This window comes from Podarcis erhardii, assembly GCF_964252035.2.
Source record: "Podarcis erhardii genome assembly, chromosome: 14".
NCBI lineage: Eukaryota > Metazoa > Chordata > Lepidosauria > Squamata > Lacertidae > Podarcis > Podarcis erhardii.
In genome coordinates this window covers 7,207,136-7,221,758 of record NC_138503.1, presented here as the reverse complement: position 1 = coordinate 7,221,758, position 14,623 = coordinate 7,207,136, and the positions used below count along the sequence as shown (strand labels likewise).

The 14,623-nt window shown below is 47.9% G+C and overlaps 1 protein-coding gene across 1 annotated transcript in view; it reads left to right on the top strand.

Annotated features, from left to right (window-relative positions):
- Positions 1-13,740, top strand: part of UNC13C (unc-13 homolog C) — a 130,796-nt gene extending 117,056 nt beyond the window's left edge. Inside the window, exons 28-33 of the mRNA XM_081839403.1 lie at positions 486-542; positions 1,125-1,205; positions 7,681-7,828; positions 10,420-10,512; positions 11,658-11,817; positions 11,910-13,740. Of these exons, the coding sequence (XP_081695529.1) occupies positions 486-542; positions 1,125-1,205; positions 7,681-7,828; positions 10,420-10,512; positions 11,658-11,817; positions 11,910-12,195 (825 nt within the window). The 3' untranslated portion in view covers positions 12,196-13,740. The remainder of the gene's footprint in view (positions 1-485; positions 543-1,124; positions 1,206-7,680; positions 7,829-10,419; positions 10,513-11,657; positions 11,818-11,909) is intronic.
- Positions 13,741-14,623: the final 883 nt, after the last annotated feature.

Genomic DNA, 14,623 nt, shown 5'->3' with positions numbered 1-14,623 from the left:
CCTGAAAGCAGGCAGCCCCCAGGGATCGTCATCTTCCTCAGCTTGGCCACAGAAATCTTCCACTGCCTGGCTGGGCCTCCCCAGGTTGGGACTGCAGACTCTTGCAGACTCAGTTCCTCTTTGCTTCCCTTCCATTTCCAGCCCAGGCTAGAGAAGGCAGGCAGCCTTTGCTCCTCTGCCTTCGAAAAGTCTAGAGCAGAACACACCTTGGCAGCTCCACTTGCCCACTGGGAGCACTTGGTAGTCTAGGGCATCAACCTAGGAAAGGTCTCCCCTGCCCCCCACATCCCCAGGAAGAGTGGCACCCAAGCCAAGTGCCCTGAGTGAGAGGAGCCCCCTTGGCTGGCCCTCAGGGCAGTCCCACCATGGCAGTCTCACTTTCCCACCTCTTGCTGCTGCTTCTTCTTCTTCTTCTTCTTCTTCTTCTTCTTCTTCTTCTTCTTCTACTACTTCTTCTTCTTCTATATTATTTATTCTCTCCACAGGGCCCTCCGATGATCCTCAGCGCAGCCAAAGACTTTGGCCAGTTGTCTAAACTAAAGGTAAGGGAAGTCTACGCAGCTTGAAGGAAAAGAGACACAACACCCTCTCCATGGCTGAGGCTTGTTCACATTAACTCCTTGCAGGCACTGGGGTATCCCTTTCCTGCCTTGGCAACTGTGCTGCTCTCAGGGCACAGTCATCCCCCACCCCCAGTAATAGGAGGACATTGTTGGCCCCTCTCCATAGAATGCAAAGGCTGGGGGCCAAGGATCCATCTATTCCAGCCAGACCTTATCCCCTCTTCCTCCTCCTCCATGGAAGTGCCTAATCCCCTCTTGAAAGCCATCTTAGCAAACAGTCATCACCACATCTTGCATGCGTGAATTAAGCATCTCCCCTCCCTGTGCTGTGGTTTTTTTCCTCCCACCAAGGCACAAGGCTCTTCTCCTAGCAGAGAAGCCCAGTTGGTGCCAGCTAGCCAGAGACAAGGAACTTCCCTTTGTGTACCTCCTTGACTCCACAATGAGCAGCTGCAAAAAGTGTCAGCCACCTTATTTTACACAGGCAGAAAGGTATTTGACCATCTTTGGAAAGAGCAAAGAGCAAAGAGCAGTTACTCCATCTTTGTATGTTTTTTTCAGGACCACGTCATCCGAGAAGAAACCAAAAGCCTGACACTGAGGCAGTGCGCAATAATGGATGTGGTGCTGGCAACAATTAAGGTATGACTTAATCAGTTGGGCACTGGCATAAGAAAAGGACACAAGCATGTCCTGTGGAGTTGCTGGGCTGGAGTCTTCTTTCTGCACAAGGGACAGGTGACCTTAGGCACAACAGTGAAAGAGGTTGTAGTTCAAGGATGGAGAGCCTAACCCTTATCTCCAATCAGTTCAGCCCCGCGAAGGGCTGGGAGAAACCTCTTGCCTAAGTAGCAAACCCAGAGAGCCTGTTTTTCTGTTAATTTTAGAAATTTCCACACCGAAACGGCAACATCTAGATTAACAACAAGGAATTGGTGAAAAATAAAAACAAATGCATATTTGAATTCCTTAAAGTGGCAGCTAGAGGAGCGTAAAACCAAGTAGGTCAGTTTAAAAGCACAGTAACTGCAGCAGGAGGTTGGAAACTGAAAGCAGGGGTGGCGAGGGGAGTCTTTGCTTTCCTCCAAACTCAGGCAAGAGGCTATCCACCCAAACCTCTTTCAGGAAATTCACTGCACAGCTCAGGTGCAGCCACAAAGAGAGTCACCCTCAAGTCCTGAAATAAGCTGCAAGCCAGTGCAAGTAGGAATAAGTTAACCCACCCGTCTGTCCTGAAAAGTGGGTGCACACCAGCTGGCGCTGCCAAGCACCTTTCACAGGCAGCCCCGTGGAGTGGGCTTTGTGGCCATCTGATCCTAGTGTGAGCAACAGATCTGCAGGACAGACTCAGATGGGGGGTAGGGGAGAGAAGTGTCCCACTAGTAAGTCCTGTTTTCTCCCTCTCTCCATCAGCTGCTCTGCCGCATTTCTCATCCTTTGGCTAATTAGCTGCCACTGCCACATAACTGGCTCTCGCTCAAAGATCATGATGAACTACTCTCTTCGCTGGGCCCCTTTTGGGAGTGGTGCCAACTTGCCTGCCAGGTGTCGAGGAGCTCAGCTGGATGCATTAATCTTTGCCACCATGGCTCCGGCAGAATTAATCCAGAGTGGTCGTGGTGGGAGCAGAGCGGCAAGGCCAGAATCATAGGAGGGGAGGATCTGATTTCCCCATTTTAAACAAGTGGATCTCCAGCTGACCTGAAACATTTTGGACCAGAATCTGGAGCCTTGCATGTTTGTTGCAGTCTTAGGGGTGGCACTCCAGTTGCAGGAGGGAAGAGGTTTTTTACTGGGGAAGCCAGGAAGCAAGTGTCCTTGGGGGTGAAGAGGGGTAATATTTTGCATCATTTCCTGTTTTAAAATCTGTTCTCAAAATCTGTGGCTACAGGGGAACCACCAGATATGCCACTAGAGGGAATCATCTTTTCCAAATCCCTGCCTAAATTAGATCTGTAGGGTCTGATGCCTCTAACAGGGATAGCAAAGCCAACAGGTTAAAGATGTGCAAAAGTGCATACAAGGCTCCTCCCAGCTCCTTCCTGCAACAAACTGCTGAATTGGAGCAACTGGGGCCACATGAGTAACCAAGATGGCGCCCTCCAGCTGGAGTTGGAGTCCTAGAAGCCCAGCAGCCAGCATGGCCAGTGGGCAGGAAATGTGGGGGTTGGAGTCCAACAGCAACTGCTGGATGGTCCCAGGTTGGGCTGCTCCTGATTTTTGATGGAGAAACGAGTCCCCAGGTCGGCGGCGGCTTCTTCTTCTTCTTCTTCTTCTTCTTCTTCTTCTTCTTCTTCCCCTTTTCTTTCAAGGGGACGATTCACACATGGGGCACGCACCATGCCAAGGGTATCGGGTTCCCAAATTCCCCCTTGAGCTGCTGCTTCTTTAACTTACCATTTGGCTGTAACATCACAATACAAAATACTGCACTATGGAAGACAATGCCCTGCAAAACCATGACTTGCAAAAAGACAGAACGGTGGGTTGATTGCAGGCTACTTGGAAATTAACATTCCAATTACATTGTTTTATTTAAAATATTTATATCCCAGCCTTCATCAAAAATCGATTCCATGGATATGAAGGCAGAGATGTGAATCAAGCCCATATTTTAACAAGGTTGTCTTGAGGGAAATCCTCCTTTGATCTTCAGTAATATGTCAGCTTAGTTAAGAAAGGGATTGTCAATACATACTTCTCCCCATACATTATACATTGAGAGTTTCAGGATTTCTGTTTGGCAGCTAAGGCAGTTTTATCTGCAGACAGTAAACAAATGACCAGTTCTAAAATATCCTTAAAAACCAACATGTTTTAAGTAAGCCCAAAGTACTATTTTGAGTTTTAAAGGAATATCATACTCTGCTATTTCTTTGATCTTTTCAAGAATCTGACTTCAAAAGAGCACAATAGAAGATCGTGATCAAAAAGTAGGAGCTATTTTTTAATTAGTTTACTGTGAAGCTGAGAATACAGCTATTATATTTGAAGACTAAAATTGTCTCAAACGGGGGATAGCGAAGCCTTTTTGGCCCTGTGAGCTGAGTTTGACAGATGAGTGGGACAGCCCACCTGTCGATCATATGATGTGGTTATGACATCACAAGATAGGCAGGTGGGTTGAACTACAGTTCAAGGGATGCGCCAGCCTTACCTCCCTGCTTCCAGAAGTGGAAAGGGGAGCAACAGGGAGGCCTCAAAGAGAAGTGCTGGGAGGGAGAAGAGGCTTCTCATCAGCCAATGGATGAGCGTGCACCTTGCTCCAGCACTGCAGATTGTTCCTTTGATTGTTCCATTGCCTGCTGCACACATGGCATCATGTATGACATCAGCTGGAGGCCAGCTTCTTATTATGATCTTTAACACAGAGATTTCCACCCCCAGCTCAGGATGCTTAAAATATTTGTTCCAATGTGGGATGAAAAGGGCCATTGCACTGTTCCACACTGGTACCTTGGAGCCCTGTTGGTTTGCCCACTTCTGCTGCAAAGAAACTTGTGCGCAGGGATTTATCTCAGTGCTGCTTCTGCCACTCAGCACCTCCAAGGCATAAATTTGACTGTTTTTTAGATTGTGGTCACAGTAGGAGGAAGCAATGCTTCTGAACACCAGTTGCTGGAAACCACAGGAGGGGAGATGGCTCTTGCACTTGAATCCTACATGAGGGTTTCCCAAAGGCGTCTGCTTGGCCAGTGTGAGAGCATGATGGACTAGTTGAGTCATTGGTCCCATCCTGCAGGCTTTTCTACGTTCTTATCGCACCTCTGCTGTAAAGCTCTTGTTGTGGAGAAATACACCTTTAGGTGTGAACATGTTCAGATGCTATCAGCTCCCTCAAAACAATCAAGGATGATGAATTTCAAAGCTCCCTCCGGCCACCCTTCCATTTCTGAGCTGCTCTTCTATCTAGAAAGATGTGTCTAATTGTACACTTTTAATTTATAATTGCTTGCTAATTAACTCTCCCTCCCAGCAATTTAAATCTTATTGGCCACCGTCCAGAAGCAATCAAGCAGCTGGGCGTGCCGTTGACATCGCTGCGATGGCAGCTGGCAGCGCTGAAGAAGGAAGGCGCCATTTAAACTGAAAAGCAACTTGTGTCTTCAGCGGTGGTGAACATGGCAAAGCAATGTCCTGCTTGAGCATCCGTCCATCCGTCCCCCATCCATGGAATACGTGACACCCAAGGCCTCACTCTAAACAGCACAACACACAAGAGAAAAGGGAGGAAAGGGGGGGAGCAATCTCAGCTGCCAGTACTTAATTGGTCGCTCTTACAATGACCAGCTGGCAGGGAAAGCACTCAAGGGTGGGAGACAAAGCTGATGGAAAGAGCTTTCTGCTCCTCATCTCTCCCACTGAGGCAGCCTGATGGAATGGCTAACAATTTTACACTGATGTTTCAGATTCTTTCAAGTGACACGGACATGAGTCCCAAACCCTCGGATGGCTTAATCAGGCTTTTGAAGACCGTCTCCCTTGAATGAAAACTTTGAGCTCTTGCCATGGGCAGCTGCCTCCATTCTTTTCAGATTTCTGCTTTCCCCGCATTCTCTCTGATGAATATAAACACACACACACACACACACAAAACTTAGGGAGTCTGACTCTTAATATTTGTCTCCAGATTGTGTTCAGCAGTAACTAAAGTTGTTGCAGCAAAGAGCAGGGACAGCCTCTGTGAGCCTCAGGTGTCCCATTCCAGCTCCTTATCCTGCATCCCTAAATACATGAAACAGAAAAGCCAAGAAAAAATATAAAAAAATGGAAAGCAGCGAGGAGGAACACAGAGAAAAGGAACAATGCGCTAACTCTGGATTTTTACGGGAGACAGAGACATGCAAAGTGATGGGAAATGTCACAAGGTTAAAAGCCAGTTTGCACGCTCCTCCTCAGCTGCCAGGGCAAAGGGTTGGGCAGGGAAAGGCAGCAGGTGGGGAGGTGGGTGTTTTTGCCTTTTTTGTTGTTCATTTCTGCCCCAAATGCAGCCTGGAAGCTATCCTTGAACACCCTGAGTTAGTTTTGAGGGTTGATCTGCTGAAATAAAAGCATGGTAGGGGCATAAGCATTGCTGCATACAAGTTAGGCCTCAGTTTTAGGAGTGACTCCTCTGCCTCAGGAGATGACAATCTCCTGATGTTGCCACTGAGGGGTTTGAGACTCATACTTGGCCCTCCCCCCGAGACAGCCTCCTTCCAGAGCGGTCCTGAAGTGCTGCAGAGGCCTCTGCCGGATGCACATTGGTCCCCAAGATTGCCTCTGGATCCAGCACAAGCTAAGGTTGGTGCCTTATGGGCATGCAGAATGCAGCAGCTAGACGGGTGACTGGGAGCGGCCACCGAGACCACATAACACTGGTTTTGAAAGACCTACATTGGCTCCCAGTACATTTCTGAGCACAATTCCAGTTGTTTGTGTTGACCTTTAAAGCCTTCAACGGCCTCAGCCCAGTATATCTGAAGGAGCCTCTCCATCCCCATCGTTCAGAGGTCCAGCTCCGAGGGCCTTCTGGCGGTTCCCTCACTGCGAGAAGTGAGGTTACAGGTAACCAGGCAGAGGGCCTTCTCGGTAGTGGTGCCCACCCTGTGGAACGCCCTCCCATCAGATGTCAAGGAAATAAACAACTATCTGACGTTTAGAAGACATCTGAAGGCAGCCCTGTTTAGGGAAGCTTTTAATGCTTAATAGTCTATTGTATTTTAATAATCTGTTGGAAGCCACCCAGAGTGGCTGGGGAAACCCAGCCAGACGGGTGGGGTATAAATAATTTATTATTATTATTATTATTATTATTATTATTATTATTATTATTATTATTATTATCATCATCATCATCATCATCATTATGCTGCCTCTTCCCCCAAGGGACAAGTTATTCTACAGCAAGGGCGGGGGAAGAGCACAAATCACTCCGTTACTTTGCCTGTTCCTTCATTTGCACCTATGGCCAGGAAGTTAAGAGCTAAATTCGTGGCTCAACTCCGAATTTTCCTTCTTCTTGTTGTGACTTATAGCTAAACAAATAAAATGCTGACCTACCTACCACAAATCGCTCTGGGAAAACTGGCTCTGGGAAATCACTCTGGGAAAACAAAAAGAAGCAAAGTGCACCATTTTCGAGCTGGAATGTGGGACAGTCATGTCCCCTGTGTAATAAAATTAGACCCAAATGAGAGGGGAGCTGAGTATTCAACATGACTCCCATCCTTCTCTGACCCCATGGGCATCTTTGGAAGGAAGGGGGGATATCGGTTGAATAAATAATCCACACAAGGCAATAGGAGATGGTTTTTTAAAGTGGCGTTGCCTCCCCATTCTGTGAGAATTAAAGAACAGAATGGAGAGAGAAATTCTTGAAGAATGGAAATATTTTGTGGAATATTTGAAAAAAAATATGTTATGGTTATCTTAAAATGTATGCAGGATTTGAAGTATAGCTGCAGGTGAGAATTGCAGTTTAAATATTTTATAATTAACATACATAATGGGTAAAATATAAGTAATATAGCAGCTTTATAAGGTAAGAAAAGAACACGATGGAAGGGACCTCAACAGATAGGAGAGATTTATTCTGATGGTTGCTTAAAATAATTTGTAAAATTTGAAAAGTTAATAAGAAATGTTATAAAGTGGCATTGCCTCTACAATAATGGTTGGAGAGCCCCGCTAGATGAGTCCCAACTTCCTCAATGCCCCATAGCGGTGGGTCCATCAGATGCTCTGAAGGGCAGCCCACAAGCAGAGCCCAAGAGCAGCCCCACTGCACCCCACAGCAGCAACTTGTACTTGGGCTTCCATGCAGCCGCCTCTGATTCGGCAGGTAGGTAGGTAACGCCAACATGACTTGCAGCCATCCCGCTCCTCATTTCCCAGGCAGCCTTGGGGAGAAATCCTCCTCCCCAACGGAAACACAACCCCAAAACTCAGAAGCTTTTGGTCCTGGCAGCTCAAAGCGCTGATCCAGGCATACAAAGCCCTACAGAGCTTGAGTACATAAAGGGTGAGACAATCAATCATTTGGGGATCCTTGGCTAGCCAAGAAGCTCAGAGGCCAGATGACCTCCTGGATCTGGTGTCTCTCCTCTACTCCCTTTCTCTGTGCTTCTGTTTTTAGCAATACTTCCACGCCGGAGGAAATGGGCTGAAAAAGAATTACCTGGAGAAGAGTCCCGAGATGCAGTCCCTCAAGTACGCCCTCAATCTTTACACCCAGACGACAGATGTCCTGATCAAGAAGTTCATTGACACCCAGACCTCACAAAGTAAGTGAGCAGCAACTGACAAAGGCTTGGCCTGAAAGGATACTCATGGCAGCAGCCCAATGGCAGCCAAAGGAAGCGCAGAAAGAATAACTTGCTGGCCTGGGGAAAGGGCATGTGGCCACTACAGGAATGGCAGTTCCTTCCTGGAAGGGGGAGAGTCTTGTGTGGTTTCTTCAAGCACTCCCCTCAAGCCAAGTTCCCCCTCCCCTCAAGCAAATTCCTTCAGAGATCACCACTTACTGTGACTTGAGATTACTAGATTTACGGAAGAATCAGGGAAGTTATCTAGGGGGGCCGAGGCATCCCCAAATTTTCAAGGACGGGACTGGGCCCCCTCAATATTCTGTGTTCTTCCCCCTTCATACTACGAGACATTCCCTTTTGCCTTCTCATTTGTTGGTCCTATTATGCCAGTTAAAAACCAACTGGGCATGGGCACAGATAGCTGTACATGTACCATGTCTTTTTTATTTATAAAAAAGTGGTTTAAAAAACAAAACATTTTTTAAAAATAAAAAAACTTGTTTGTTATTTTTTAAAAACTGCCCAAGAAGTGCACAAAGTTACATAGACAGTTTGAATTTTGCTTGTGTGGTTTTCTGGTTTTGTGCAAATCTGAGGAATCATATCTATATCTATAGGCATGCTTCTGACTAGCCTTTGCTAGTACGAAAAGAAAGCAATTGTAAATTCTCAGTACACGCTTTTTCAAAAGGCTGTCCAAGAGATCTGATAAAGAAATTTTAAATATGGTTTCCTTTTGCAGTTTTCTGATTTTATGCAAATTGGAGGGATTAAAAAAAAAGTGTGTGTGTGTGTAGTGCCATTCAATTGTGCAATTCCCTGCATGGTAAGTGACTTTTGCTTTGAAAGATGACATGGGCTCATGCACTTGCTCTGCCGACCAAAGACACAAATCCCTTTCCTTTGCATGTTGAAGGGTGAGGGAAGCCATCAATACGGCTGCTGTAGACATGATAAGGAATTTAAAAGCCACAACAGATGTCAAATATGTGTCAGTTTAGCCACCAGAGTCTTTGGCCCTGAAATCCTTGCATTTCCCTCCCCACCCCCATACACACACACACAAATCTGACATTGGGGTCGTTCTCCACCCCACTCTGAGAAGGAAAATAAGCACCTGGTTTTATCAGCAGGAGCTTCTCTGTCTCGCCCCAGGAATGGGCGCTGCAGCTGAAATGTTTCCCTGACATGTTGTTTTGCATCCAATTTTGAGCCCAGCTCTCCCCCCCCCCCCCCGCATTGTCTCCGTTAACAAATAGGGTCTAGACAGTGATGAATGAGTTTCGAACAGGCTCCCTTTCCACAGATGGAGCAATCAGCTGGAAGCATTTTACTTTTCTGTGTTAACTGAGAAGTGGGGAGGGTTGCCACCAATGGCGGGAGAGCAGCTGGCTTAGCTTCAGAACACTGGAGCTCAAATGCCAGCCCAGCCATGGGCAAGGGGTGCATCTGCCCCCTCTCCCTCCCCCCCAAATCCCCACAAGAGGTCATTAGCTCCATCAGCCTCGCCTGTGGGAAACAGTACACAGCCTCACTGGGTTGTTGTGAGGATAAAGGGGCAATCATTACAAACCCCATACCTCCGGGCCCCTGAGGAACATGCAATGGCACACCTTGCCCTTCAAAGAATGTTCTGGCTAGGGCTGGGGCTGCTGCTGCTGGGTCCTCCCACTCTCCAGTCAAGGTTGGGCAGGGAAAGGTGCTGTTGATCTCGCTCAGATGGTTTAGCCATTGCCCCATCACTGCAGTAGCCCTTCTCTCGTGGCATCCCCAGGGAGGGTGTGCTCATTTGCCTCTTTGGACATCTGGGCAGCTCAGGTGGCTTGTGACCACCATTTGGTTGCAGAGAGTGGTCTGGGACCCTTTTGGTTCCCTTTGGTGAGGCTCAGGCCGGAATCTGTGGGTGGCAAGTAAACACACACCCTCAGCCCAGACCCTACACAACACACACATCCATGGGTTGCACTGACATTCAGGCAGGATTCCTCCTCTCGTCATCAGACTCACACCTTCCTCCTTCCCACTGGAGGGGGTGCCAGCATACTATTGTTGTAGAACTGGGCCCCACAGCCAGTGGGGTGAAAATCCTGTCTCTGGTTATTTCAGCCAATGGACTTGATTCCTGTGCACAGATCCGCCAAACTCTGCATCAGAATGGAACAAAGAAGCGTTCCTTCTAGGTATAGTTTCAATTGACATCCCCATCGACAAGAAAAAAAAGTGTTTTTGTATGCCACAGCTGCTGCCAGAATATTAATAGTGAAAAATTGGAAAGGGGAAAACATACCCTCGATAACTGAATGGCAAAATAAGCTTTGTGAATTTATTGAGCTGGCAAAAATGACAGCAGCCTTAAGATTACAATCAAACTAAACTTTAAGGAAAGAATGGCAATGTGTAGAAGAATATATGAAACAAAGGAGCCATTCTGGGTGCCCTCAAAAGATCCCCCACCCGGAACAAAACAGAGCACCTGCCTCGCCAGGTGGGCAGGTTCTCCCATGCGCAGGGACTTCTTCCCTTGGCCCCTTTGGCACTTAATCAGAGCTTGTTTCCTTCTGCTGCAGGTCAGGCGAGCAACAACACAGTGGGGGAGATCCATCTCCAAGTGGACCTCACAACAAACCCGGGAAGCGGAGAGCATAAAGTCACCGTCAAAGGTGGGTGTCAAAATATGCTGGTTTTGCATGAAGGTGGCAGCATCCTCTCTGAGCCGAATGACAGGTGATTCCTCCTTGCCAGGTTGTGCCTTTGGAGCTGCTCTGCCTTGGGGATCTGAAGTGATCCATTCAGAGGATGGCAAAGGCAGGCAGGCAGGCTCTGGAAAGCACTTGTCGTGAGCTAACCTCCATAGAAATGATAGGGAGCTGATGATAGGGGTCAGCAGGTTTCTCCCAGAAGCAACACAAAGGCAAGGCTTTGTGGAGCCAAGGGTGTTTTCTTCTTCCCTCCAAAGGAGCCTGGACTGACCTCTTTAGATTTCATATCCAAATTTTGCATGGTGGTTCCTGATATCAAGGAAAAGGTTTTTACCTATGTTTGGAATCAGTCCTCTTGAATCAAGAGCCTTTCAAAACTGCATGAGGTGTCTGGCACAAGACTGCTAATAAAAGATAAAGCAACAATAAAGGTAAAGGTAAAGGGACCCCTGACCATTAGGTCCAGTCATGACTGACTCTGGGGTTGCGGCGCTCATCTCGCTTTATTGGCCGAGGGAGCCGGCATACAGCTTCTGGGTCAGGTGGCCAGCATGACTAAGCCGCTTCTGGCGAACTAGAGCAGTGCACTGAAACGCCGTTTACCTTGCCGCCGGAGCGGTACCTATTTATCTACTTGCATGTTGACATGCTTTCAAACTGCTATGTTGGCAGGAGCAGGAACCGAGCAATGGGAGCTCACCCCGTCGCGGGGATTCGAACCACCGACCTTCTGATCGGCAAGTCCTAGGCTCTGTGGTTTAACTCACAGCGCCACCCACGTCCCTAAAATAAAGCCCCCCAAACCTGCAAATAGCTATATATTTTTTAAAAAATATTAAAACACAGAGATGTCTTGTAATTGTCAGTGGTAAAACAGCAAAATATCAGCCTGGGTGGGCAAGAACATCTTCACCTGACATCTGAATGTAAGAAGTAAATGTGACTCCAGGGAGAGAGCCTTGTGGTGGGGCCCTCACGGGGAAGACCCTGTCTCTTGACCATCCCCATGTGGAGCAATGGTCAAGAAAGAGCTGTACTTCCTCAAGTGTGTGTGTGTGTTTTTAGAGCTCCACTTGACCCCCCATGTGTCTGGTTGATGTTTTCAGTTGTCGCCATTAATAACCTCAACTGGCAAACCAGTGCTATGTTCCGGCCCTTTGTGGAGGTTTGCATCTTGGGGCCCAGCCTCAGCGACAAGAAACGGAAGCACGGGACGAAGACAAAGAGCAACACCTGGTCTCCCAAATACAACGAGACGTTCCAGTTGTAAGTGACCCTTCTCGGCTCTCTCTGTAGCTGGTGGCAGCGGTGGCGGGGGCGGTGTTGTAAATCCCTGTGTGTGTCCCGTCTCTCTCTAGCCTCCTGAGCAGCGAAGAAAGGCCCGGGGCCTATGAGCTTCACCTCTCTGTGAAGGATTACTGCTTTGCCAGGGAGGACCGGGTCATCGGCATGGCTGTCATACAGCTGCGGAGCCTGGCAGAGAAGGGCAGCTGTGCCGCCTGGCACCCTCTGCTGAGGAACATCTGCATGGACGAGACCGGGCTGACGATCCTGCGGATCCTTTCCCAGAGGACCAATGACGATGTCGCAAAAGAATTTGTCCGGCTCAAATCGGAAACACGGTCCGTCGAAGAAACAGCCTGAAAGCTCCTCGCGAGTAAATGCAAAATGTCTGCGCCAAGACCCTTGACCCAGTGTTACCGACATCCGAATCATGCATGTGTGTGCAACTCTGTGGGAATGTTTAACTAACTCTGTTTCCGTGTTTGCCAGAACATAAAAGTACTATATTTGCCAGGTTATGTCCAAGAGCTGTCGACCTTTTCTACATGTTTGGGTCTTTGGGGAAAAATAAGTAATTGTTTCAATGAAGTGCCAAAACTGCAATGAAAAGCAAACGCTTAATGGCATCCTTTGAAACGTTGATTTTGTCTCATCCCAGTCTCTCCTCTCGTATGCATTTCCCCGATAACATGTTAGACTTTTGGGTTGAGTCATCTGTTAGCTGTCTCTGTTCAACTACCATGTGGCCTCTCCAGCGTCATCTTAACCAAGTCCCCCCCCTCCCACCCCACCCCCCACGTTTGGGCTAATTTCCAGCTTCCATTTTATGCAAACTCCGTTTTCAGTCTCACTTCCCAAGATCTTTTTCTATCATAACTTACAGATGCAGTTACTTCAAGAAAGGGTTTGTAATTTTATAATTGCTGATAACAAAAGAAATGATTTTTTGCATACAGACTTTAAAAAACAAAAAGTGGAAATGTTTTATGCTGACCTTTTTTTCCAACCTTTCATATTTATCACTGTGAAGAAATGCTGTCCAAGCAACATCCACAAGAAGCTTAACTCCGTTTGTTACTGATGTTTGATAACTTGAGATAACTTTGTTCTCTCAAACTGCCATGGTAACATCATCTTTGTAACGCAAGGGTAGTCCCATCACCCCAGTCTGGTGATTTGCCACTGGCACAGGCAGGGGCCCCGTGGGACCCCTGGAAATGCACGCCACCCCCGGCTCACTTCCATGGGGTGGGGTGTTCCATGGGAGCAGGTGGGCCCTTGCCCCCTACTTCTCCGTTGAAGTGGAAGGGAAGGACCCTCAGGGCTTGTTTCAGGAAGAGGAGAAGGTGGAGGAGGAGGGGGCTCTCAAGTCAGTGAGGGGGTGTGGGGTGCTGGCAAAAGAGGCAGGCCCTTGTCTTCCTTGGCTCAGGGCGCCTGGGATGTGCTCCATTAGCGGTGGGTGAAGGGCTGCTCCCTAGTAACCCACACAGGAGCCATTCCCCATGGGTAGTGTTCGATGCAGCGTGTGTGTGTGTGTGTGTGTGTGTGTGCGTGCGTGCGTGTGCGTGTGCATGTGTGAGAGAACTTTACAGAGTTTTGTTGTGTGAAATGCTGCCGGACTATACAGGGTTAACGAGATGGAAGATGCTGCTCAGTGGTTTCCATCAAGAGATCCTTCATGAGAAGCAATTTTGCTGTTAACATTTTCCACTCTGACCATTACAGATGTTCTTTTACATACTTAGCTGAAGTCGCAGTTAAGTGCTTTTCTTCTTATTTTTATTTTCATAGAAGTTCAAAGGTTTCTACTTATGCAACATGACTATGTCCTGCACTGAGGCAAAAATCCATGTGCTGTAAATATATTTCGTGAGAAATTGTACAATAAAGCAAGAAGAAACTGCTCTCCACTTGCCTCCTTGCCCTGATTTTCCCCATCTGCAGAGACACTGTTCCATCAGGAAGGTGATTTGGATGAACGTGTGAGTGAGTGAGTGAGTGAGTGAGTGAGTGAGTGAGTGAGTGACAGACAGACAGACAGACAGACAGACAGACAGACATTGCACCTGCCTTCTATCACAGCAGGACTCCAAGGAAGGGCAGTCACCGGTGGACATGGGCAGGATTGACACAGAGCTTCGAATTTTGCCCTGGCATAGCTAGGCAACACACTACTCAGAACAACACACACATCCCAGTCTGAAGTATTCCTTTGGGCAGATCCAAGGATTATACCCAAGGCTGAACGGTACAGTCCAAAGCCAGTCTCAAGCCTTGCCCAAACTGGGAAAGCCTTTCTATAAAAAAAGGATGCTTTGATGTCTGAGAGCCAGTGTGGTGTAGTGGTTAAGAGCGATAGACTCGTAATCTGGTGAACCGGATTCACCTCTCCGCTCTTCCACATGCAGCTGCTGGGTGACCTTGGGCTAGTCACACTTCTTTGAAGTCTCTCAGCCCCACTCACCTCACAGAGTGTTTGTTGCGGGGGAGGAAGGGAAAGGAGATTGTGAGCCGCTTTGAGACTCCTTTGGGTAGTGATAAAGCAGGATGTCAAATCCAAACTCTTCTTCTCCAGGAAGCCCCTCCCTTTCTCCAGTGGAAAGGGAAGCCCCAGGGACACTCCTCCTCCATGCCACATATTCCAGACTCGACTTTTCTGAGAATGAGGCAGGTGGCTCAAAGGAAGTAGGTGGTTGATTCTACTCCAGAGGTGGCTAACTGCTTCCCGCCCAAGGGCAGAATTGTGAGTTGGCCAACTCTCTGAGGGCCACACGCGCACCCAGCGATG